This window comes from Miniopterus natalensis, chromosome 8 (assembly GCF_054644295.1).
Source record: "Miniopterus natalensis isolate mMinNat1 chromosome 8, mMinNat1.hap1, whole genome shotgun sequence".
Classification (NCBI taxonomy): domain Eukaryota; kingdom Metazoa; phylum Chordata; class Mammalia; order Chiroptera; family Miniopteridae; genus Miniopterus; species Miniopterus natalensis.
In genome coordinates, this window is record NC_142088.1 from 21613071 (window position 1) to 21638288 (window position 25218).

Sequence of the window (25218 nt, forward strand, 5' to 3'; positions counted from 1 at the left end):
AGGGAAGTGCAGACATAAGTGTATCATTATCTCAAAGCAGAATTACTTCTAGAATATTTTAGCTTCTGAGTTGTTCCAATGTGTTTAGTTTTGAAAATTAGGGAGGAAGAGGAAGTTGACTATTATCTTCCCAGTTCTGATGCTTGTTGACCTTATCATGAAGAGTGGGTATTACTACACCTAGATGTTATCAAACTAGCAACTATTATTTGAGTAAGTCACCTGATCAGATGAGGTTTTTCTTTGCACTAACATTTTGTTTTTCATGAGTAGATAACTTAATGAAGAATAATATCAATTGAGATTGATCTGTTGGTAATTCAGTAATGAATAAAAATCTTAAGAAATATTATTAACACAAGTGAATTATAAAAACCAAATCTCTTTAAGCCACATTTATGAATTGGAAAATTAGTGGATCTATTTTTGTTTGTTAAGGTAGAATGCCCTGATTTATACATGCTTAGAGCAGTGAAATTAGAATGATCGGTTTTTATTAGAGATATTGATAAGCTGTTATCCTTTGTTATTAAGCTTAAGAAAATTATTTCCCTTCAGTGATTAAATGAGATATGTTCTGATTTTTAGCATTGTTTAGAACTAAGTTCAGTTTGATTTTGCAATATTATTTGACCCTTTCTGAAAAATTTTATATAGTAAAATAAGGTTTAAATTTTAACTTCATGACATCTTATCAGCTAATTCGATTCTTTACCTATCTCATAACCACATTTCAGTATCACAGAGGTAATTTTGTTGATTGCTGCTTTGGAGAGGTGTAAGATACGTACAAATTCTTATTTGAAGTTAAGGATATCTTTAAGTTCTGAGGAATTGTTTAAACCAGCTGGAAGGTTGTATTCCTAATGTTGTGTAGATCCATTAGAACAAAATCTGTGTTTCAGAAATGTGAGTCAAGAGTATGGAATGTACAGTGATGGTATTCATTATGTCACTGAGAGAGTTAATAGGTATTACTCCAAATTGAAGGAAAAGGATTTGTGCTTAAATAAATGTAGAACATATAGAATATGTTGTTCTAAGCCAAACCTAAGCTTTACTGAAGATTTCTCAGAGCTTTTAATATTATTTTTAAAAATTAGATTAACTTACTTTAACAACTTTAAGTGTCCAGTCATTGATCTTATTTTGTGTTGTGTAATCTTTTCCTCCCCTCACAAAATAATATGCAAGTTCCATGTCAGATATTGCATTATTTTATTAATAGGAAGAAGGAAAATATCTTTTTGTTCAAGTGACTTATACTTAAAAGTCCCTGGAATTGTTTCACTGGTGTTTGGGGCATTTTAGAATCTATTACTGGAGAGAACTGGTATGCTATCATATCCTCTAATTAATGGGAGTAATCTGCAATTTTTAAATTATTGCTGCTTGTGATTCTGGTCATAATCTGATGCAGTTCATTCTTTCACAGTTTTCTAAAAATTTGAGACTTAATCTTTCATTTCTCCTCGTCAACCCTGTCGCCAGTAATGACTTCTAATTTCCTTTTATAATATAATCTCTAGTTTTGAAGGTTTGACTCCAGAGAGTTGCAATATGTATTAGAACATATACTGCATAATTTAAGTTTAATTTGTAACTATTCTACACAAATATCTGTTTCAGATGGAGCAGCTATCAGATGAAGAAATTGACCATGGTGCTGAAGAAGACAGTGACAAAGAAGATCAAGATCTGGACAAAATGTTTGGAGCCTGGCTGGGGGAACTAGACAAACTCACTCAGGTTAGAAATAGTGCTTGAAAAACTGGTTGAGGATTTTAAGTCGTCACTCTGTGCTAAAAGTTTACAGTATAGTCATAAGGATATGAATATAGGTTACATTTTTAAATACTGCTATAAAAGGAAAATGTCCAAAACATTAACAAGTAAATGAATATTACTATAGGATAAGATATTATCTTCTCTGGTTATTTGAAGGAGTTTTAAAAAAGTACTTATGACAGAGCTTCTGTCCATCTACAGGGATTACTTACAAATCTGTTTCATAAATTGAGACTGCTGGTTAAGAAGTTTAAAACCTAAAATTTTAAAGTCTAAATTTTAGCAGATTTTATTTCATAGCTTAGTGAATTTGAATACATTTTACAACATAAATAATATCTTCATGTGCAAATATTTTCTATTACATGATTCCAGAATACTTCAAAATTTCATTCCCAGCTGCATTTTAAAACCGTGGAAAAGCCTTTTCACTTGGTTTTATTTTATCTTGGGTAGTTTGTTTGTTTGTTTTAAAGAATGACCTTATCCTCTAAACCAAGTCACTTTTAGAATAAAAGGGTACACTATTACTACCCCAGTTGATAGATTATATTAAAACAACTTTAACTTTATGGCAATGAGAACATTAGAACAAAATTTATTTTCGTTCATTATTAATATCTCTGGGGAGAATTTTTGTATAAAATTGTTTAAGTATGAGATTCCTTAACTAGTAGAAAAGTAGATGGTAAGGTGGGAACTTAAAATACTGGTTTGTTCCTCTCTCTCTATAACAGTCTGTAATTGAAACTGATAAACTCTTCATATAATTCTTAGATCATTTTGAAAAGCAGACGTGTTATGACCATAATCTGTTATTGCTCAGTTTTGAGGAGAGTGCTTTCAGTTCTACTAGGATCTCATAAGAATCATTTCCTTCATCTCCAGCCAGGAGAAATAACATTACTTGTTGAGAGAAAGGTATTTTCTGTAGTTGTGAAACCATTTCAACCTCTCAGTTTTTTTAAAAAGGTAAAGATTTTGGCATAAAGATGATGACTAGGCTGTGTATTCCTATGCTGAGGAGAAAAAGGAAAGAGGAAGCAAAATAAAGGAAATAGAAAATAATAATTGCCAGCTGACATGTATAGGGTTGACCTGACCGTATGGTTTAATTGCTCATACTTGGGAAGGGAGCCAAAAAGAGTACTCCATGCTACTCCACTGCAGATGGCATTTCTACTGGTTCAGTACCTTTTATTACTCTCTATATTTTAAATCCCCTGACGTCTAAATGTGAAGAACCACTCACCAAAAAAGTTGACTCCTGACTAATGCTGTGACTTCTTTTTACTATACAAATCTGTCTCTAGAGAAAAAGGTAAAAAAAACCTGTTGTGTGATGTGGCCCACTGCTAACAGTTGCATTTTAACACTTTAGAAATTTTCAGACATTTTTACTAAGTTAGTGGCTAAACCTCAAGTTTTTTTGTTTCTTATTTTAGTTCACTACAAAGTGTCATCTTTACACCTGTATCACACATACCGTGTTAATGGGATTCTCAATTTTGTATTAAATCGGGTTTAAGTTTTAAGTGGTTGGTGAATCTTCTGAAATCATTTGTAAAATTTTGTGTGTATTTGCATTTTTCTGGAAGGTGCACAGCTTTTTTCAAATTCTCAATGACACTCACTCCCTCCCCGCTAAATTTCTTGGCATCAAGGAGTACTTCTCACTCTTTCCCTTGTTGCCCCATTGCCATGGACACAGCAGATAATTATAACAAGTATCTGTTTATTTAAATTGGTAAATAGATTGACTTCTAATATGTCCTCAATTATATTCAACAGAAAACATCCTACCTATTAATTAGTCTTCATTTCCACTGAGAGAAGGAGACTTAGGACTTAAATTGCAGTGGAGGATTTTGGTTTGAGATAAAAGTATTTCCTTGCTATTTTGTGAATATTTGAAATAAGGCACTGAATAAATCTACTAAATATCATAGTTTTAAAAACTGGATGGACACTTTCTGAGTAGATTCATTTTATCTTGAGATAAATGAATAAAGAAGATGGCATTCTAATTTAATTCCACGACTCTACTGTCCAGCATTCTTTTTTTATTTGACATCTATGTGATAATTATAGGTAGAAACTAAAGTTTTAAAACACTAATCCCAATATTTACAAATTTATTTAAATAAATGCTATATAGCTACTGATCCTTACCCTGAGTTTCTCTGTTGTAAACATCTTATTTTCCTTATTGTAGAAAAAGTGTCATTTTAAAAGGTGGTGAGATAACTTAGAAGATAGCCTACCCTGAAGTACAGTATAATTCTAGACTTAGCGCAAGCAGTGCAGCTGGGTTACAGTGTGCCCTCATAGAACTTGAAAAGAACAAGGATATTTCATTATTGTTTAAAATTGTAGCCTCTGTTAAGATCTTGAGTCGCACTAATTTTGAGTCCAAGATTGCGCCATATCTTCAGGGTCCCTCATGCCAACAATGACTCTCTGCTGGACCAAAAACAAATTACTTTGAAGAAAAAGATAACAGAATTACCTGCATCATTTCTTCCTACTTATCTTACCATGCCCATGTTCATATACCTAGTTATTTTATAGTGAATTTATGTAAAATGAACTACATTGCTATATTTGACATATTTGGAAAGATATTTACTCTGAACTATCACAGTCTCAAGTGAATTAAGTAAGATCATTATTTAAAAATTGAAAAAACTATAACCAAAATAATATGAAAACCAATTACTTTTCCTTAAGGCTATTACCTAGAAAAACTTTGGTTTTATTATGTATTCTATAACAGTTCACTTAATCATAAAACAAACTGTCCTTTTATATCATTGAAGTGTGAATATAATATGACTTACTGAACTTTCTTTTTTAAAGAGTTTGGATTCTGATAAGCCCATGGAACCAGTAAAACGATCTCCTCTTCGCCAGGAAACAAACATGGCCAATTTTTCTTATCGCTTCTCCATATACAACTTGAATGGTAAGATATAATTGGAAATAAAATGTAAAATAGTTTACTAAGTTATATAATGTAAAAGCAGTGCAGCTACAATTCCAGATAGCTCAACATAAGAATGACATGCATAACTTGACTGAGTTTTTATGTTTATTTGTATATTTTATTACTAATTCAAACAATCACAGGAAAAAACAAACTGGAACATAACTAAAATAGTTTTCTAGTTAAGCTATTAATAATTGACAAAGTACATATTTGGGTGGAGCCCCACAACAAATTATAGAGTCCAGTGAAGTTAGTTGTTAATAATTTTAAAATCAACCCCTCTGCCCTTTATTTAATGCTCTCTACCTAGTCAACTTTATAGTATTTGAAATTGATATTTCAGTCTGTAATTTTTTAGGCCTTACATTTTTCTTTATGCCCTCAGCTCTTTAGGTAGCATCTGTACCAGGGCACTGATCATATTAACAACTTAGATCCTTTGGAAAAAAGTTGCATTGGAGATGTGGTTAAAACTAGGGACAGTGTACAATTTTTGCTTCTTCTTTTAATCTTTACCCAAGGATATTTTTTCCAATGCTTTTCAGAGTGGAAGGGGGGGAAGAGGCAGGGAGAGACAGAAACATTGATGCAAGAGAGACACATTGATTGGTTGCCTCCCGTTCTTTTGCCAATGGGGTCTGGGAATTTAGCCTGCAACTGAGGTATATGCCCTTGGCTGGAATAGAACTTGGGACCTTTCAGTTCCCAGGCCGACACTCTAACCACTGAGCCAAACCAGCATTATTTTTACCTTTCAACTTACAATTCTGTTTTCCTCTGATTTCTATAAATCTTAAAAGATGGACTGTTTGCTTCTAAAAATTTCTCTTGGAATATAAAACAAACAAAAAACTGTTAGAAATACTATATTTGAGAGACTTTAGGTCCAAGAGGATGAATATCTTTGCTTCTTCCTATTCATTAATTGCTTTATAATAGAATGTATACATTCTGATTCCAATTGTTCTGGAAACATCATGTATTGTTGTTCATTGCAGAAGCTCTGAATCAGGGAGAAACTGTGGATCTGGATGCCCTAATGGCTGATCTTTGCTCAATAGAGCGGGAGCTGAGCAGTATTGGTGCAGGAAACAGTAAGCGTCAAATCACAGAAACAAAAGCCACTCAGAAATTACCTCCTAGCCGACATACATCAAAACATGGCACCTTGAAAGGATTGTCTTCTTCATCTAATAGGATAAATAAACCGTCACATGCCAACTACTCCCTGGATGATATTACTGCACAGTTGGAACAGGCATCCTTGAGTATGGATGAGGCTGCCCAGCAGTCTGTGCTAGAAGATGCTAAGCCCTTAGTAACTAATCAGCACAGAAGAACAGCATCAGCGGGCACAGTGAGTGATGCTGAAGTACGCTCCATTAGTAACTCCTCCCGCTCCAGCATCACTTCTGCAGCTTCCAGCATGGACTCTTTGGATATTGATAAAGTAACACGCCCTCAAGAACTGGATTTGACACATCAGGGGCAGCCAATTACTGAGGTAGGTAGATGGAACTTTTTTTTTCTGATATTTTAGTATTAAAATAGGAAACCATATTTTTTAAATGTAGTTTTAAATAACTTTATTTTTTCTGCATTTAAAATTGGTGAAGGATACCTCTGAGCTAAGTTTTAAAATCACTACAAAAGTAGTATATTACCAGCTCTGGCAGTGTCACAAGATGATTAAGAAGAGATTTAATTTCTTCTCTTTTATTCTTGCGACTATTGGAATTCTTCGAATTAATGTTAGTTGTTTCACATTAATAAAATACTTGAAATGTGGTTTATTTTGACATTTTGCAAAGTTTGTATGGCTAATAAACTGATAATTGCTTAATGTATATTTACCGTAAAATAACAACTTAAGAAATTTCTTAAGACTCATATTCCCATTGTAGTCCTCTAAGATTCTAGTTTTTAGGGTTTACTTCATTTTATTATCAAAGAGTCAGTGTGGTGCAGTGGAAAAAGCCACTGGTCTTGGAATCAGAAAACTTGCTTCCAGGTGTTTTCTTTGCCATTCACTACACATAGGACCTAAATGAGTTTATTCTACATTTGGGAACATTAATTTCTCATAAGTAAGAGGGAGCTAATGTAGTACATGATCTGTCTTCCTCGTATGGTAGTTCAGAGAGTCAAAAGGATATACATGAACAGATTTTTCAAGATGAAATTTTTCTGGATGTGATGGGATGATGGTAAGGAATGGATTTGTGATCAAGTAAGTTTAGAAACAGCTGACTTTAGTGAAGGTGAATTCCTTATTGAGTTTTTTTCAGGAAGAAGGCAGTTTTGTTATAGGAAATAAAACCAACCTTCCATTCACTTTGTATTTACAATGCCCTCTAATACAGGGTAAAACAATCTGTTCATGAATAACCAAAAGATAAATCTTATAAAACATTGTTTAAGGAATTGCACAGAAATTTAAAATTTATACCTATTGACATTATTGATTCCCCCTCATTGATTTAATTTATTTGATTACTTTTCATCATTCAGTAACTCCTGCTACCTACCCATTTACCTAGCTTTGTTCTAGGTAATGGGGAGCACAAGGGAAGCATAAATCATGAGAGTTTGGAGTTCAACAAGTTTTATTGCTTCTAAGGAAATACATCAGTCTAAAGAATAAACTTTTATTTATTTAAAATGAAATTTATCAGAGTGATATATATTCTATAGAGAACTTTAAACTGATTTCTACCCCATGATACCTGGGGATTACTCTTAGCACCAGCTACTTGTATGCGTCATTTATGTTTTCTAGATTTACTTGTTGGGATATGAGCAATATTTTATTAGGGATGTGCTTTCTTGGTTTTTCTGTGTTTTGTATGTTGATGTTCCTTCTTTTCAATCAGGTTATTTTTAATTAGGTCAAAATGCATGGGAACGGGTTAATCATTCAGGATCTGTGTGTGTGTTTCCATCTGTAACATACTCTCGTTATAAAAGTTCAAACAGTAAAAGAACAAGTGAAGTAAAAAGTCTTCTTCCAGCAAACACTTCAGATGGCATCCAGTGCTATCCATGGGCAAGGATATCAATGTTCAGTGGTATTATGTTTAACATGAAGCTTTAACATAAAGTTTGGTGAGTAAATCAGGAATAAAGTAAGGAAAGGAGTTAAGCTCTCTGTTCAGCCTGTTCTTTTGCCTCTCCCAGATGGATAGAAAAGTGGTTTAACTGGAACTTGCTTTAATATACTTTTTTCTGGATATAGTTTGTTCTGATTTAAATCAAGAAAACGGAGGGAGTCTTAGTAGGTCCCAAGCACATATATCAAATTATTTCCACACTCATACACAGTTTTTAAAAAACATTAGGTTTGCATGCATGGAGCTTAAAGAGTCAAATGGTTCTGAAAGACTTGTTACCCAAAACACTGCTGTGTTTTGGGTTACATACACACACACACACACAAAATGTCAATCCAGAGATAAGCACTTTCTGCCCTTTTAGCTGATTCTTAGGGTATTTACCCCCATATCATTAAATCTATACTTACATCACTATTTCTTGACTTTTTTTTTCAGTCGCGTATATTATCTACTGACTTACCACTCTTGAAGATTAAGAGCTAGTGCTCTTTAAACATCTCCCCCCACTTCTCCCCTCTTGTTACCCCATCTTTCCAATATATTTTGGTTGGGTTGCTGCTGTTCAGTGTTTATATTATTTCTATATACTTGCAATTTTACTGCTAAACTCTGTATACTTTTATTAGATTTCCTTTCTGGGACATTACATTTTGCTTTTCCTGGAATTAATCATTGTCTTTAGATAGTAAAATAAATTTTTTTGGTAAGTTTATCACTATTTCAACTCCAAACTTTCCCTCAGTTAATTAAATCTCTTGCTTATTTTAAACAAAATTAGTGTTCTATTAATTTCATCTTAAAATGTTTTTGTCTTTTGAAGTCTTTACTCTAGGATCATTCTTAGGTCTTTTCTCTCAGATGGGCAAGCTTCTCCAAAGCAGATTCTTCCAGTCCCCTGCCTGGCAGGCGCATGCCTGTCTGCCAGTGCTTTAGCAGCCCATTTGGGAAAGAAGGCTTGAGATATGGGGTGGTCCTCAATGTTCAGTATGTGATCTTCCACTTAATCCTAGGTCAGGGTTTCTCATCCATCAGTTTATTGACATTTAGAGCTAGATAATTCTTTGTTGTGGGAGCTCTCCTGTGTATCATAAGGATGTTTAGCAGCATCCCTGTCATCTACCTACTCGGTGCCAGTAGTACAACACACACCCTCCAGTTATGAAATCTAGATCTGTTTGCACGTATTACTACATGTTCCCTGTAAGGCAAAATTGCCTCCATTTGAGACTGACTGCTTTAAGTTCAGAGTTAATGGCAGGTCTGCGCCCTTTTATTCATGGGAAATGACTAGGCTTTCCTTCCCCTGGAATTCATTTACTAGAAACTTAATAAAATGTAGAATGTTTTCAAGCATAGTTATTGTAAATTGATCCCTGATTGGTGAGTTCATATGGATCAGGAAGACAGTGAGTGAACTTTAAAAGACACAGACCTTGTCTTTCTGGTGTGCAGTATGTGGCTCTTGTAAGTTAGCATGAGCACATCTCTTGAGGGGCCCTGGAACCTACACTTATTAGTTGTTTTAATGTACTACTGGTTCCTGTAGAGCAGGAAGTTTTTCTAGCCAGGTGATTTCTGTACTTATCCAACGTGATCTCTTTCTCTTGACAGTGGTTGGTCTGAGAAAGACCTCTGGTGGGCTGTATAGATATCCTCTGAAGATAGTATGTCTCATGTTAATGTGCTGTCTTTGTCTTTCTGTAGAATTAAGTGAACTTGGTGCCAAGCTATGTTCTATTGGGTCCCAGCAGTGAATATCAATCTGAACCTGAAACTGCTGCTAGTTGGTGAATAAAGGCGAGAATCTGAGAATTAACTGCATTCTTAAATATGCTTTCAACCAATCCTCCTGCTTTTAGTGCCACTTTCACTTCTGCTACTTCTGGAGACTTTGAGGTTACATAATGTAAATTGGGATGCTCCTCTGCTTTTCTCCAGCATTGGCTTAGCATTCAGCTTTTTTTAGGCCTGCTGAATTGGTTACCACTCAGCCACATGCTTTCTAGCTTCCAAAATTGTCATGCCTTTTTGTGAGTTTGTCTTAAAAACAAACAAGCAAACAAGCCATGCAACAAAACCCTTCATTTTAGTCTTTTTTAGTGGGAGTTGAGGAGGGATAGCACTACCTCATTGTCCACTCACCATTTCCTCATATCCTCAGTTTCTAGACCTGGAATGCTCATGGTGCAGTTCTCAGGTTACCTTTCTATCTATAGCTACTCCTTTTATGATCTTATCCACTGACAACTCCTAAATCTCAGTATCCTATTTTATTTAAAACACACTCCTGCCCTCCCCCCTCACACCACTGGGAGCTATTTTGTCCCCTAGGGGACATTCAGTGACATTTGGAGACATTTTTGTTTGTCAGTGATATGAGGGTGCTACTGGCATATAATGGGTAGACGCCAAGGATGCTGCTAAAATCCTACAGTGCACATGACAGCTCCCACAACAAAGAATTACCTGACCCAAAATAGTTCCAAGGTTGAGAAACCATGTTCTAAAATCAGGTGGCATCTATCACTCACTACCAGCAAAGTGGCAATTCTATGTTGTGTGAAGCCTTCTGTTGACAATTTCTGATCAAAATCAAGCAAATACCAACATTAAATCATCTTAGATTCAATGAAATACTACAGGATCTTTAGCCAGCGTGTCCCTTGAACTCCAGGCTCATACATCTTATCTCTAATCTATATTTATCTCTATTTGAGTCTAAAAGGTGGCTCAAATTTAACTAGTCTATAACTGAGGCTCTGATCTTTTCTCTCAAACTTACTCCTTCCACAGTCTTCTCCATCTCGTTCAATGGCTATTTCATTCTTCCAGTTCATCAAGCAAAATCTTTGGTTTCTTATCTATTTCCATTTTTCTTTTTAGCCCCCTTTCAATCCAGCAGCAGGTTCTTTTGCCTTTACCTTGAAAAGTTGTCCAGAATTTGATCGTTTCTAACCACCTCCACTGCCACCAAGCCAACATCATTTTGATAGAGATTTTTACAAAAGCTTCCCACTGGTCTTCCTATGTTCACCTTCCCCTTAACAGTCTATCATCCCCACTGGTAGCCAGAGTAGTCCTGTTAAAGGTAAATAGCAAGTGGTGGGATTCAGGTTTCATGATGTAGAGTAAACATTAAGCACATAACTGTGATGCCAAAAATTTCCTTTACACATTTTAATTTGGTTGACATATACAAGTGTGTTGTACCTGATTTTATATTAATCACTTAATTTTAATCAAAGATACCAAAAAAAAGGTAAATCAGATCTTTGCTTTATATTTGTCAGTATAAAACCAAAATCCCTACAGCAGTGTACAACGCCTTACCGGATCTGCTTCCCTGTTACTTCTGCCCATTTTCCTTTCTTCTCTCCCTTCCGTACTCTGCCAGCCATAACTGCCTCCTAATTGTTCTTTGCCTGAAGTCAGAACCTACCTCAGAGCCTTTCACTTGTCCTCTGCTTGAACATCCTTCCCATGACAGACTTCTTCAATGATTTGCTCGGATTTTACTTTCTTTGATCACTCAGTTTTTTTGTTTTTTTAAATAAGTGTTTATTGATTTCAGGAAGAGGAAAGGAGAGGGAGACTAAGATAGAAACATCAATGATAAGAGAATCATTGATAGGCTGCCTCCTGCATGCCCCCCACTGGGGATGGAGCCCACAACCCAGGCATGTGCCCTGACTGGGAATAGAACCTCGATCTCCTGGATACTAGGTTGATGCTCAACCTCTGAGCCAGGGCAGCCGGGCTGATCACTCCGTTTTGAAATTGAACTCCTCTTCTTCTGCCTTGTGATTACTTTTTATCTCTCTTCTCTCCTTTATATTTCTCTTTTATTTTATCAACATTTAACATATATATTTTACTTTTTAAATTGTATTTGTCTGTCTCCTCCCACTTGAATATAAGCTCCATAATGAGAGGAGTTTAAAAAATTTATTATTCCTGATATGTTCTTAGTGCCTAGAACATTATTTGGCTCATAAGAAACACTCAGATATTTGAATGAACAAATATGCATTCAATCCATTTTGTCTAAAAGTCTGCATGCTAAAATTATCAGCAATTATTTTCTTTCAAAATGGTAGATGGAGTGCCATAAGTGAAGTAACATGTGAAAACACTGAAGAGTGAAACTTGTCTTTTACAACTAGGTTCTTTGGAGGCAGTAATTATACCTAACTGTTTTAAGGAAAGCCAAGACAGAATAGTTATTTTCAGCTGAAGTTTAGTGACACAAATACCGGTCAGAAAAATCAGTTTGAAATTGGTTTTATTTCTCATCTTGGGGACGTGGGTAGTTAAACTGCCCATCTAAAAGTAAAATAATACTGTGGCTTATCTTTCTGCCTCTTTGGTCTCTGAAAGCCATCAGGGATAGGCACAGTACCATTTCACATCAGGAAGAGTATGTCTTTTCTCACTTTCTTGACTCTTGTTGAAATAATGTGCTTCCAGGCACTTCACATATGTTATCTCATTTAAGCCTCCCATTGTCCCTTTAGTAGGGGCATTATTCCAAAGAAGAGAGTAAGTAGGTCAAATAACTGAGAAATCTGTATTTGAATTTCAAAACTAAACATTTGCCTTCCGATTTTTATCAATATCTTAAAAATAAAGTGAAGCTGATTGTTAAAAATGATTATTTCCAGAATGTTAAAGAATGTTTAAGCATAAAAATAGCTTTCATGGATAAACATTAAAATTAATTATAGAATAATTTCAGTCAGTATTCTTATGAAACCATCAGTAATATTCATTTGCTAATTTTTTGAAATTGGAGTTCATTGTACTTGAAATAAATTCTAATAAGGGCTCTTTAAATCTTAACCAATGTGAAACAAATGTTGCAGCTGGTTTTCTGTCATCTTTGTGGTATTTTTAATAACATTAACTGATTAAGACAATACTTCACAGTAAGACAGCAGTTTGCTAATTTAAATGGCAATCGCATGTTATAAATTTTATATAAAATAGGGTTTACTGAAAAGGTTAATGCTAAAATATACCTTTATATTTATTTTCTGATGGGATTTAAACTTTAGTAATTCCTCTAAATTTGGAATCACTAAAGGCAGAGAGTAACTAAATAACTTTCCCAAGGATCTGAACCCAGACATTCTGGTTATAGAGCTCATACTGCATCAAAGACAAGGCTAGGCTGGCCCTCGCTCAGATCCAGGCCTTAGAGACAGAAGTTGTATGGGTGGGAGAAAAAAAGGCAAAAAGAATCCTGCGGTAACATCCCCATCTTGTGGTGGTGGTTAGTATATTCCTGAATATAGTTAAAATTTAACAACTATCTCTAATTTAAATGAATTGAGGCTTAAATAAAATTTAGATGAGAGCTGAATTCTAATTCTAATAGATTTCTCTTTCTAGCAAGTTTTGGAGATAAATGTTATTACTACCCCTATTTTACACATGAGGAAACAGGTTAAGTAATAAGCTCAGAGTCACACTGACAGTAAATAGCTGATCTGGGGCTTGAACTGAAGCACTCCATCCAGCCCCAGGTCTACATTCATAACCATCATGCTATGTTTTTGTTTGTTTGTTTGTTTGTTTGTTTAATATTTGTGAAAAGCTCATACATATCAATAAGAGGAATGTAAATATGCTTTATTGAAACACTAATGTGTGTTCACAAACCTCCACTTCTTTCTTCCAGTTGTAATCTAAGGTGTTAGCTATCGAAAGGAAGTGTTTCATTTTGTAACCACAACTTTGGTACAAGGCCATGTCTTGATTAAATGGTTTGGCTCCTACGTTCAGATCAATGCTTTTCTATATACAGCCCCCTCCCCACCCCGCCCAAGGTTCTAGCTCATAAATGGTACTTAATTTGAACATGTTACAGATTCAGTTCAAAAAAGTAGTGATCCGTACTTACTTTGCAGAGATTTGTGGAGAGTTTTTAAGAGACTGATGGAGAATTTGATAGTTTTATAACAAATGGAAGTTATGGGACAGAGATTGTTTAGAGCAAAATTGATGTGAAGAATTAATTGATCCTCAAATTTCATTTTTATTGTGTGTTTTGAGCACAGCTTTTAGATTTAAAGAGTGATAAAAAGTAGGTAAAAATTAGATTGGGGGAGATCATTGTTTTTGTAGGAAAGTAAATATTTTGTGGAAATGGACCCTAATTAACATTAAATAGTTTATATCATTACCTAATTCCTTTCCATCTTTGTTAATGTAACAACATTTCATCTTTGTTTGCGTATGTCCTATTTGCTATTTTTTTTTGGTCACTTTGCATACATACATTCACTTTTGATAAGGATGTATTGAATTTTAATAACACTAATGTTCCATCATATAGTTTAACATGCTACTTAGGCAGTCATCTCTTTTGAACACTTCAGATTTAGATTTTAAAATAAATTAACCAGTAAGCGTTTGGAAATATGTGAGCCTATGTGAGAATCTAGAGAGAATTGATTTTTAAAAACTTTTTATTTTGAAATAATGTCAAACTTACAAAAATGTGAAAGAATAGTACAAAGAACTCAGGAAACTCATTGCTCAGATTCACTAATTTTTCACATTTTGCCACATTTCCTTTGTTGTTGTTTTCATGTACATTTTTTCTCTGAACCATTTGAGAGTTCATTGCATTTATCATGTCCCTTAGCCCTTAATACATCAGTCCTTGTTCCCTAAGAGTGAGGATATTGGCAATATAGATTTGATAGGCCTCCCATTGATGTAGTGGTTGACACCGTGGTATAGAATATGTTAGATGAGAAAATGTGGAGGGAAGAAAGCAGGAAGTCTTGATCTGGCCAAGCATGTGACATGAAGACCAAAAATCAATAATCATTCATACATTCCATAAATAGTTGAGCGCCTAGGCACTACACTGGGCTGTAAGAGATAAAACTGTGAACATAATATACAGTGTCTTTATGAGGTTATAATTTATTGTATGAGGAGATGGGTGTCAATACAGACAACCAAACAAGCATTTTCAGTCAGTGTGGTGAGTACTATGATAGGAAAGACAGAAAACCTTGGTTAAAAGGCCATTGATGATCTTGAGAATGAATTACAGAATGCATTAAACTCAAAGGCTAAAGATGTGTGCCAGATGGTAGGGAATTGAGGAGTAGGTGGAGTTGGTATACGATGGCTAAGTTCAGGAAATTGGCAGTGAAAGGGAGAAAATAATAGTTTAAGAAGAGGAGGGTACCCAGGAGATTTGATTATTTTCCTGTCCTTCCTGCCACCAGTAAACTGGACTAGTTGAGTATCAGCCCCTGGGATTCGAGGGGGAATGAATGAGATCTAGGGCATGATTAGCTTGGGGGAGGGGCGTATTTATTTATATAGAACTGGAGAGAGGATGAGAATATGGGTGTAGTTATAGGGTACATTTCAGCAATGAAGATCCCTACGATAGATGGATGTGATTTGCTTAGTAATGGAGGGAAGTGAGGTCATGTGAAGAGGTGGAAGGATGAAATTAGAAGCTTGAAGAACTTGGAAACTGCTTAGAACGAGCTTAGAGTGAGTGAGGAGGAAAGACGGAGTGCTGTGAAACAGCAGCCAAGGCCTAGTTGAGGTTCATAGCATGAATTGGTATGGATACAGTGTTTCTGCATAATTCTCCCATAGGGCTCTACTGTCCAGAAGTAGAGTAGGTTATCCTTAAATTATCAAAGGTTAGGATCATCTGGTTCTGACTTTTTTTATTTTTGCATAATATAATGAAAGGTGCATGCAACTTTGCATTACCATTTTGTTTCAACTATTCATTTCAGTGATCTTTTCTCTTCCTGCATGACAATGAGCACTGCCCTTTTCCACCTCCTTTACCTTTCATTTCTTCCTTCCTGCATTTTCACAGCATGCTATTTCTCTGAGATGTCCCAGCAAGCAGGCCAAGCGTCATATTGACTTCACAGAAGAACAGGCTGAGCTCACACCTGTAAGTTCTGTAAACATGTCCATGGGACTGCTTAAATATCAATGAAGAGGAATGCATTCTTTATACCTTCTGATGATGAAACCTTGTCATATACCTCAATTTTTGAATTAAAAATTAAACCAAGCTCACTATAACCTGTTTGGCTCAGTGGTTAGAGCGTTAGCCCATGGACTGAAGGGTCTCGAGTTCGATTCCAGCCAAGGGCATGTACCTCAGTTGCATTCCTTTCTTTTTATTAATATACTGGTAATTAGTTATTAGTGCTGTCAAAAGGAATTTCAGATCTCTCCTGTCATTTACTTACATATGACAGTGAAATCTGATACTGCCAGTTTTGGTATTGGCAAGTCTTACTTCGAGCTAGGTTTCCATTTCCATTGCTGAAATGATTTTCTAACATAACAAATAACTCTTGGTAAATTCTGAAGAAAAGAAAGTGCTGGCTTCCCTTGACTTATTTGACTATAACAAATAGCATTCCTGGAAGATTCACTGAATATTAAAATTATACATAAATACTTTGTGTTTATAGGTAAGATGAAATTAGGTTCTAAGCTTAGATTTCTATAAGGAGGATTAGCCATCTGTATGATTTTCATATAAGGACATTAAAAATTTATATGTGGTGTGGGACTTTTGTTATCATGTGTAATTGTTCCATGTTTACAGAACATCTAGTATTTCTGACTTCCCTTCCAATAAATACCAATAACAGCCCCCTCCTCTTCATTGTGGCAGCACTGAGGGCAGCACCATCCCCATTGAGAACCTCTGTATATCTAATCTCTGCCTCTACTCCCCACCCCACCCCCAGCTGCCTCTTACTCACCCTCCAGGACTCTAAGCTTTTTCAGAAATACTTTACTGAGCACCTAATTTGGGGTTAGATATCCCATCTCCTACTTGCTCCCATACCACTTAACACAGTGTATTGTAGGTGTCAGTTCTCTCCCTATTAGACTCTAAACTTTGTGAGAGCAAGAAATGCCTGTCTTGGTCACCTTGCATCCTCCAGTGCCTGGCATGGTTACAGGCTCAAAGTTGAAACCTAAAATAGTTGAATAAATGAAAGGGGAAAATGGAAGAGAGTAAGAAAATGGGCTAATAAACCAGTGAAATGGATTAAGAATAAGCCACTGACTTTGTGTTGTTAGTGGTAAATGAAGGAAAACATAAAAAGGTCTCATTTAAATGAAGTTCTATGCATTTTTGTTACCAGTAACATATACCAGGACTGAAGGCTGATTGAGTGATGTGCCCAAACCAGTGTCTTTTACTTTTCTCAGCCCTCCAGTTGCACACCACTCTTCTTATCCCTCTTGCATCTGTCTCCAGTAACCATTCTCCTGCCACCCTGCACCCCCTTTCTAAGGAATTCTAGAGCAATGTAGGACTGGCACCAGTAGGGGAAGGTAGATAAGGCATTTATTGAAGGGAGGAATTTGTGGCTTCTGATTTCTAGATTTTTGAGGGGGGGGGAGAGCAGGGAGTTCTGCTACAAATACTTGAAACTTAGACAGAGGGAACATGGAGACCTGGCCTCCCTCCCTGCTAGTGATTAAGCAGTGAATAGCTATATATGACTGTCCCAAACTCAAAGTAATTTACAATCATGTCCACCTATTGCTTGTGGTCTCATTTTTTGGATGTGGCATATTTTGGAGTCACCAACTATAATTAATTATCCCTTACAAGTTTAAGCTACTTAAACTTGTAAAATTTTTATTTATTTATTTTTATTACTTTTTAAATATATCTTTATTGATTTCAGGGAGCGGAATGGAGAGGGAGAGAGAGAGATAGAAACATCAATGATGAGAGAGTCCTCTTTGATTGGCTGCCTCCTGCACACCCCCAACTGGGGATTGAGCCCGCAACCCAGGCATGTGCCCTGACTGGGAATCCAACCTCGATCTCCTGGATCCTGGGTCGATGCTCAACCGCTGAGCCACACCCGGCTAGTCATAAACTTGTAAAATTTTTAAATGGCTAACTTCTACTTTAGAGTCTTCAAATAGTTAAATATTAGTCTTACTGATCAGAGTATAGATTTTTTTTTTTTTAAGTTTAAACTTGAATTTAAGATCTGGAATTATATTTACCAAATAATAATTTGTTTTAATAGGCTGAAGCAGATTTACTTCTTAAATTTGAAATACAATTATCTAAATATTGATGTTCTACTCATTTTGGGAATCTTTTTCTGAGAAAGTATCCTTTATGAGTAAGATAAATAGAAGGTTTTCAATAAGTTATCTTCTATATGTTTTACATAATTGTATAAGAATACATTTTTTTCCCATTACATGTGAGTAGCAAAAAATGAGAGTAAGAGCAATAAGTTATATTTGCTCTTTTTAATTGACATTCCCAATTTTCACCTCTGTCTTTCCCAATTGTTAACCTCAAATTAAATTGAATTTTTAGAAATTTCTGCTTACCTAGTGTCTTTATGGATGAACCAACTTATCTTTATCTTCAGGAGAATTATACTATATAAGTAAATGATAACCTAGGGATAATTGTCTCTGTTCTTGTTGTCTGACCTTGTTAGTGCTAATCTTGATTAATATATCCAATATATTTTAACCTTAGGTTTCCTTCTTTGTTGTTTTTTATTTTTTTATTTTCAGGAGTGGGTGAAAGGGACAAGTGTGCTTATAAGGTTCATCTTGAATTAAAACAAAGCTAACTGGGGAACTATTTCTAATCTTGAAGTAGTGTATTTTATTATTTGTGACAAAGAACTTTATGAGAGTAGCTGCTGCTCTGGTATTTGTTTACATAAATTAAAAGAATTTGTTTCTCAAGAATAGCTTGATATACAGTTAGGTTTATAAAATATAACACTATAGAATGTTTTCTATAATTCCACTTAGCTGTGCCATGTATTGTTTTAAATGCTGGTTAGTAACTACACAGCATTAAAACTAATTTGGAATTATTTAGGGACAGGCAAGTATGAATTGCATATATATCAAAACAGCTGTAATGTATACTACATGAGTTTAAATACAGTTGCATAAACTTACCTTGCAACATGTTACTAAAAAGTTATTAAGGTGGAAAAGTGTAGTTAGTTTCTATGTTATTCACAATAATTTTAATGAAAATATCTTAATTGCTTGAATTAATATAACCAATTTAAGATAACACTTCTTAATATTTTATTTATATTCATTTGCTATGCGAATTCTGTACTGTGTAACACAATCCTATTAGTATTCTAATATAATGAATTAATAAAATTTTACTGAAAATAGGTGATATTTATTAGGCAGAATATTTATGGACATTTTTCCTCTTGGTGTGACTATCACTGAATTATCAGAAATACTTGCAGAAGTTTTAGAAATGATGTAGTCTTGTTCTCTTTTCATAAGAATATACTAATTAAAGCTGTATAGATCTTATGTAGGCTTTACATGAGGAAGGAATATATTTGTCATTGGTTTTCAACACCTATTTGTATTTGTGCTGTGTGCACAGCACTCACAAACACTGCCCTGGAAAACACACTGGCTCTGCGATCTTTGCAGCGTATGGTCCATTTCCCACAGTGAAGGATCAGCAAGAGTTGGTTAGGACACAGCTACTGGCATCCATGGATCTTTGCGTGCCCCTCCTTTTCTTTTTTATCTTTTTCCTGCCCTTTTTAAAAATTTTCTTTTGGACATATTTCAGTGAGTTTAGGGAAAAGATAGGAAATTAATAATAGAGATCATTCTTGCTTTGTCTACTTTATATTTTAAACACATAAAACCTCCACTGACTTCTGTTGCCTTTTTTTTTCTCTCTCTCTCTTTCTGCACAAGCACTCCTATCTGGACAGGGAAACCTCCCTTCTTCTGAGAAACATTGCAGGAAAACCTTCTCATTTGCTGACCAAGGTGATACTTCTTCTTTCCACCTGTATGTAAATATTTATTGCCTTGTAGGTAGAATATAATTTCTGGTTTTGATTGTGCGCTCAGATTTCTCAGATTGTGCTTTCTTATTTCAGCACCTTTGTGCTGAATAGAGGTATTTTTTCTTTTACTCAAGGTATAATTACTTACTGACTTTAATGACTCTCAAAATATTTAGAAAATATTTTCAGTAAGTTTTCACTAGTTTTAAACTTTTGTAAATAACAGTCTTCCCAAGTATGTTGTACTTTTCTAGCTTAACATTGTATTTCACTTTAAAGTCTAAAAATCATTGCTTTGATTTTAACTTTTACTACTAGTGGTTATCCATGCTGTGAGTTGTTTTTTAGCAGACTTTGTTTTCTAATTCTTGTTTATATTATCAGCACCTCACTTAATTAAAACCCTTGTTTATATAAAAAGAATCTTACTTTACATCAGCTTCCTCCAGTTGGAAGAGAATGTTGAGTTTTAATCTCTCAGTTCTTCACTTTCAGAATGGTTAGAATCGGTCCAGCTAGGCTTTCATTGGGCTGGTATTTTACATCAGTTTTAGATCTTTTAGCCATTGTCATCATTAACGAAGGGTAACAGAATAAGGAAGCTGACTGAATAGCTTTCTACCTCTTTTCAAATCATGTTTTTATTTCATTATCTTATTTAAATAATGTTAAATTCAAGAATGCCAGACTTGGCTTCTGAAGAACATACACAGTAATTATAGGTAATGTCTCTAAGTTGTTATTGTATCAGAGGGATATTTTTAAAGTTTATTTCTTTTTAACCTTATAAACTTGTAAAAGAAAATGATAAAGCTAAAATTAAAATCTCCATAAGCGATCAGAGAAGACCCAAGATTCAGCAGTGAAACTCTTTCTCTGCTTGAGTTTCTCTCTTTAAAGTAGATCTAGGAATGAGTTAGGAGCTTAAAGATCAGGGAATATAGAAGTCTAAGCAGGTAATAGACATGTACTTTATAACCATAGCAACGTTCTTTCCTTTTCCTCAGCTCTTCTCTGTTTACTGTCTCTCTACCTGGAATTTACACTCATAGCTTCAACTAGCAACTCTGTTCTAGATCACATCTCTCTACCTGAGAGCAACAAATTTCCAGATTGCCATCAGGCATTTCCTGGAAGATTACCAGTACCAATCCTGCAGGTCTTTAGCTTCCTTAGCCTGGGGGCTCACAATTTTATTCAGAATGCTGCCATTCTCCCAGTTGCCCAGGTTTGACCCCTCTATGATTCTTGGTGTCTTTCTTCTTTTCACTTATGACCTCAAAGTTCTGGTGAAGCTCACGGTGATCTTCAGGATTTACTGAGTTCACCCACCCACTTAATTCCCTTTGTCACCACCCTAAAACCAGCTCTTAATCTCTTACCAGAACCACTACACTTGTCTCTTTATTCTTGACTGTCCTGTCCATTTTGTACACTGCTCACAGATTAAGTGCAACATTTAACCATTTCCATTGCTTATTTATTCAACAAATATTTGTTGAGTCATGTGCTGTGCTAGCTATAACATTGTATAAAATTGCCAGATATCCCCCACAGCCCCCAGGAGCTCACAGTCATGATAGATTCAAAAACTATCAACAAGCAAGCATGTAGGCAAATTCTAAATCACGTTAAGTGCCATGAAGGAAGGCTACATTCCCTTTACATGGTAAAATCAGAAAAGGCCCTTCTAAGGGGGTGACATATTTACTCTAAAGCTTGAAGGATAAAAAGCCATCTTGAGGGTAAAGGGAAGTGGTTCATGTGGATAGTCCCAGGGAGAACAGGAGTTGACATGTTTGAAAAGCTGAGATTATGACTGTTTCTGGAGCCACAATAGTTGAAAGAAGAAATGAGTGTCTTGATTTGGATTTGGAGAGCTAGGCAGGAACCAAGGCATTCAAGGCATGTTAAGGAGTTTAATTTTCCCCCCCCCAAATGCAATGGGAAACTGTTGAAGAGAATAACTTCATTCAACAAATATTTACTATGTGCCATACAGCATTTACAACACAGTATGCCAGTGAATAAAACAGTTTCTACCGCAGGGAGAGTTGTTCTTTGCAAGTTTTGGATAAATGCAGTTGTTAACTTCTTATCTCCCTCTGCCCAAGAGATGGAGATGCCAACTGCAGCGTCAGAGCCATTCCTTACTCAGATCATATCTTCTCCGTTACCCAAGTGGTGGTATTACTAGTGTATATAGTCAACATCCTGCTTACATACAATAATCAATTTGAGCAGGAATGTGATTCTGTAGCAGAGAGCCAAACATTTAGGGTGGAATGGGGAATGGAGTCAAGGATGAAGTGGCAGAGCTTCTAGATAATCTGAGCCACAGGGGCCTCTCAGTGTCAGTGCCCTCTGCACCAGAGCATCTGGCTGTTATGAAGCTAAAATGAGTTTGTACCTCTTGGATATCTCCTGTGTGGTAGTCTGGTTCTCCCTACCCAAAGAGCATGTGCCCGAGTTACTGACACAGCTCTGATCTGCTCTCTTCCAGACTAGGCCATTGTAATACCCAGTGGTTAGTACACAGTAGAATGAACACAGCAGCACTGTAGTTAGGCCAGGGCAGCAAAAAGAGTGAGTTTGTTTTGTTTTGTTTTGTTTTCAACAGTACAGTTGAAACTATACTACTGTTAATGAAATAACTATCCCACATGGAGTTCTGAGCCGGGAGCCTCTGCAAAAACAGTGCCAAACAGTTTCTTTGAGGAGTGGCATTAGTGCCAGCACAGGATTATTTTGCCATAAGTGAGAGCAGTGGGCAAAGGGCATTGCTGATCCAATGACCTTGATATCTCTGAATACCATTCTAAAGGCCTTCCCTACCTTCTGATCTGGTAATACGTATTTATCACTCTTATCCTGCTTTATTTTTTTTCATAAGACTTACCACTGACTGACTTATCACACATCTGTTCTCTTGTTTTGTCTCTCTCATTAAGTATAAGTTTAAAGAGAGCTGAAACTCTGTATCTCCTGCACTCAAACCCAAGCCAGCTCAGTCTCAACAAACATCTGTCAAATGAAGGATTGGTTCTTCAGTAACCATCAGGGTTTCAAGAACTGCTGTAATGTTGACCACCATTTTCTTTGCTTCAAATAAGTAAAAATGCTGTTATATAGATGAACATTTTTTATTTTTGACAAGCGGTTTTTATTTATTGCTGTCCCAAAAGTTTGTGTTATAACCCTCAGGACAAAAGGAACTGTCACATTGTAGTGGAAAGAGCAAGCAGTCACTTGGTAACTGCCTATGTAATCTTAGAAAGATTAGTCTTTCTGGGCCTTAGTTAATCAGTACAATGGATATAATAATAATGATAATAATAATATTGGCCTTGCAGTCCTGAGAATGAAATTAGATACTAACGTGTAGCATGATAATTAGTGTGTGACAAGTTTCAACGTGTTCGGTTAATGTTATTTCTCTTCTCATTGAGAGTTTATCAATTTCATGATTTGTTTCTTTTTCTTTTTAAAAAAATTGATTTTAGAGAGGAAAGGAGAGAGAGAGAAACATCAATTTGTGGACCCACTTATTTATGCACTCATTGGCTGATTCCTGTATTGTGCCCTTACCAGGGATCAAACCCTCAAACCTTGGCATATCGGGACAGTGCTCTTGACTGAGCTGCCTGGTTAGGGCAATTTCATGATTTCTTTAAGGGAAGTAAACTAGTTGTTACTATTACTATTTTGGCTCTAAGTAGTTTTGTAAATGGGGTATTAAACTGCTTATCGCTCCAAGTTTTCTTTGAATTCTTTTAATTTACATAACTTTTATTGTAATTTGTGAAATAAACTGAATCTCAAAGAAACCTAACTTCCCTTTAGCCCCTTAATATCAATCAGATTTGTTCTGAACTCACAAAGCCTTAATAATTTCTTAGTTGAAAGAATTCCCTAGCAGTCTCTTAGCAACTGTAACTCTTTCTGTAAGTATTCTGATTTTTACACTGAAGACAATGCTCTAACACTTTGTAGCCACAGCATTGGCTTTCATTTAATCATAAGATCTTCACCGAGTTTTTGTCCTTGATGTAAATTTGAGGAGGCTTGGCATTTGATGATTATTGATAGCCACACAAGAGTTTTTCAGGTAGAAAATAGGTTGTCTCTTGCTCTTGTAAGAGAAGGAGTAGGAGAGAAAGTTATTGTATGTGTGAGGTATCTTTTATGTATATTTAGGATAGTTATGGGACAAACAGCGTTAAGAAAGGGATAGGCAAAAGATAAGGGGCAGAAGACTTAAGACCTGGGTTTGTTGGCTTTAACAGAGAGAACATGAGATGAATAAAGCTTTGTTCTTTGTTTTAAACTTGGGTTGCAGACATTAAACAGATTTGCATTGCCTTTATAAATCAACTCTTAGATGTCTTCCAAGTATATAATCTAAATTCATTAGCAAAGACTTATTGATCTTTTCCTATATTGCACAATACTCTCTAAGCTTATAATAGCCTCTTCCTTTCCTCGGTTGTTTTGGTTAAAAGATACAATTATGGCTTAAATAAAGTAGATAAAAACCAAACTTTCTGAGGAAAAATAAAATACTATGAATTTTGCAGTTTGGTATAAACATTTTATTTCTACTTTTGCTCCAAACTGAAAGTTAGAGGTGTCTTGATTAATTGTTTCTTCAGAAAGCTCCTAGCAAGGATATCCTTGTTAATAAACTGGAGAAGAAAGAACTAAAGGTCAAAATTAAGTACATAGCTCTTAAATTTGAATTGGATGCAGTTTTAACACAGACCAATTTATGTAAAGAGTAGTCTTTTAAGCAGATGGGAGAATAGCTGAATTTGGATGTTAAAATAGCCCCACCTCACTGCTTTACCTAAAAATTACTTCTTATTAACGACTAGGAAACCTCATTGGTTTAATGTATGTTAATTGGTGTTTTGTATCTCTTGTTTCTTTCCTTTCCTTTCCCTTTTTTTTTTTTTTTTTTTTAATGGATTTACTGGGGTCTTTTGTTTCTTTAAACCTTTCTTCCAGTGTGTCAGCTTTTTTCCTATTAGCCTGGTGAGCAGAAACTGATCTAGGAGTTTAAGCTAATCTTACAATTAAATTACTTTTTATGTCATTTCTTCAAAAGATAGCCCTAATTGTGTTCTAAATAATATACTAAAGTGGGAGTTATGAAGATAAATTTTCATAATAAAATTTCTAACCAATATCAGATATAATATTTAAATTCTTATATTCCTTTTTTGAATAGACTTTGTATTTTAGAACAGTTATATGTTCACAGTAAAACTAAGAGGAAGGTAAAGAGATTTCTCATATACCACCTACCCCCACACATGCATAGCCTCCATCATCATCATCCCCCACCAGAGTGGAACATTTGTTAAAATTGATGAACCTATATTAATACATCATTATCACTCAGAGTCCATAGTTTACATTAGGGTTCACCCTTGGTGGTGTACATTTTACAAGTTTGGACAAATGTATAATG

The 25218-nt window shown here is 35.3% G+C and overlaps 1 protein-coding gene across 1 annotated transcript in view; it reads left to right on the plus strand.

Moving 5' to 3' along the window:
• The window catches only part of LOC107533966 (ras-associated and pleckstrin homology domains-containing protein 1-like), a 67994-nt gene that overhangs the window by 22851 nt on the left and 19925 nt on the right, over window positions 1–25218 (plus strand). Inside the window, exons 2-6 of the mRNA XM_087819631.1 lie at window positions 1630–1749; window positions 4648–4753; window positions 5776–6281; window positions 15755–15835; window positions 19651–19725. Of these exons, the coding sequence (XP_087675757.1) occupies window positions 1630–1749; window positions 4648–4753; window positions 5776–6281; window positions 15755–15835; window positions 19651–19725 (888 nt within the window). The remainder of the gene's footprint in view (window positions 1–1629; window positions 1750–4647; window positions 4754–5775; window positions 6282–15754; window positions 15836–19650; window positions 19726–25218) is intronic.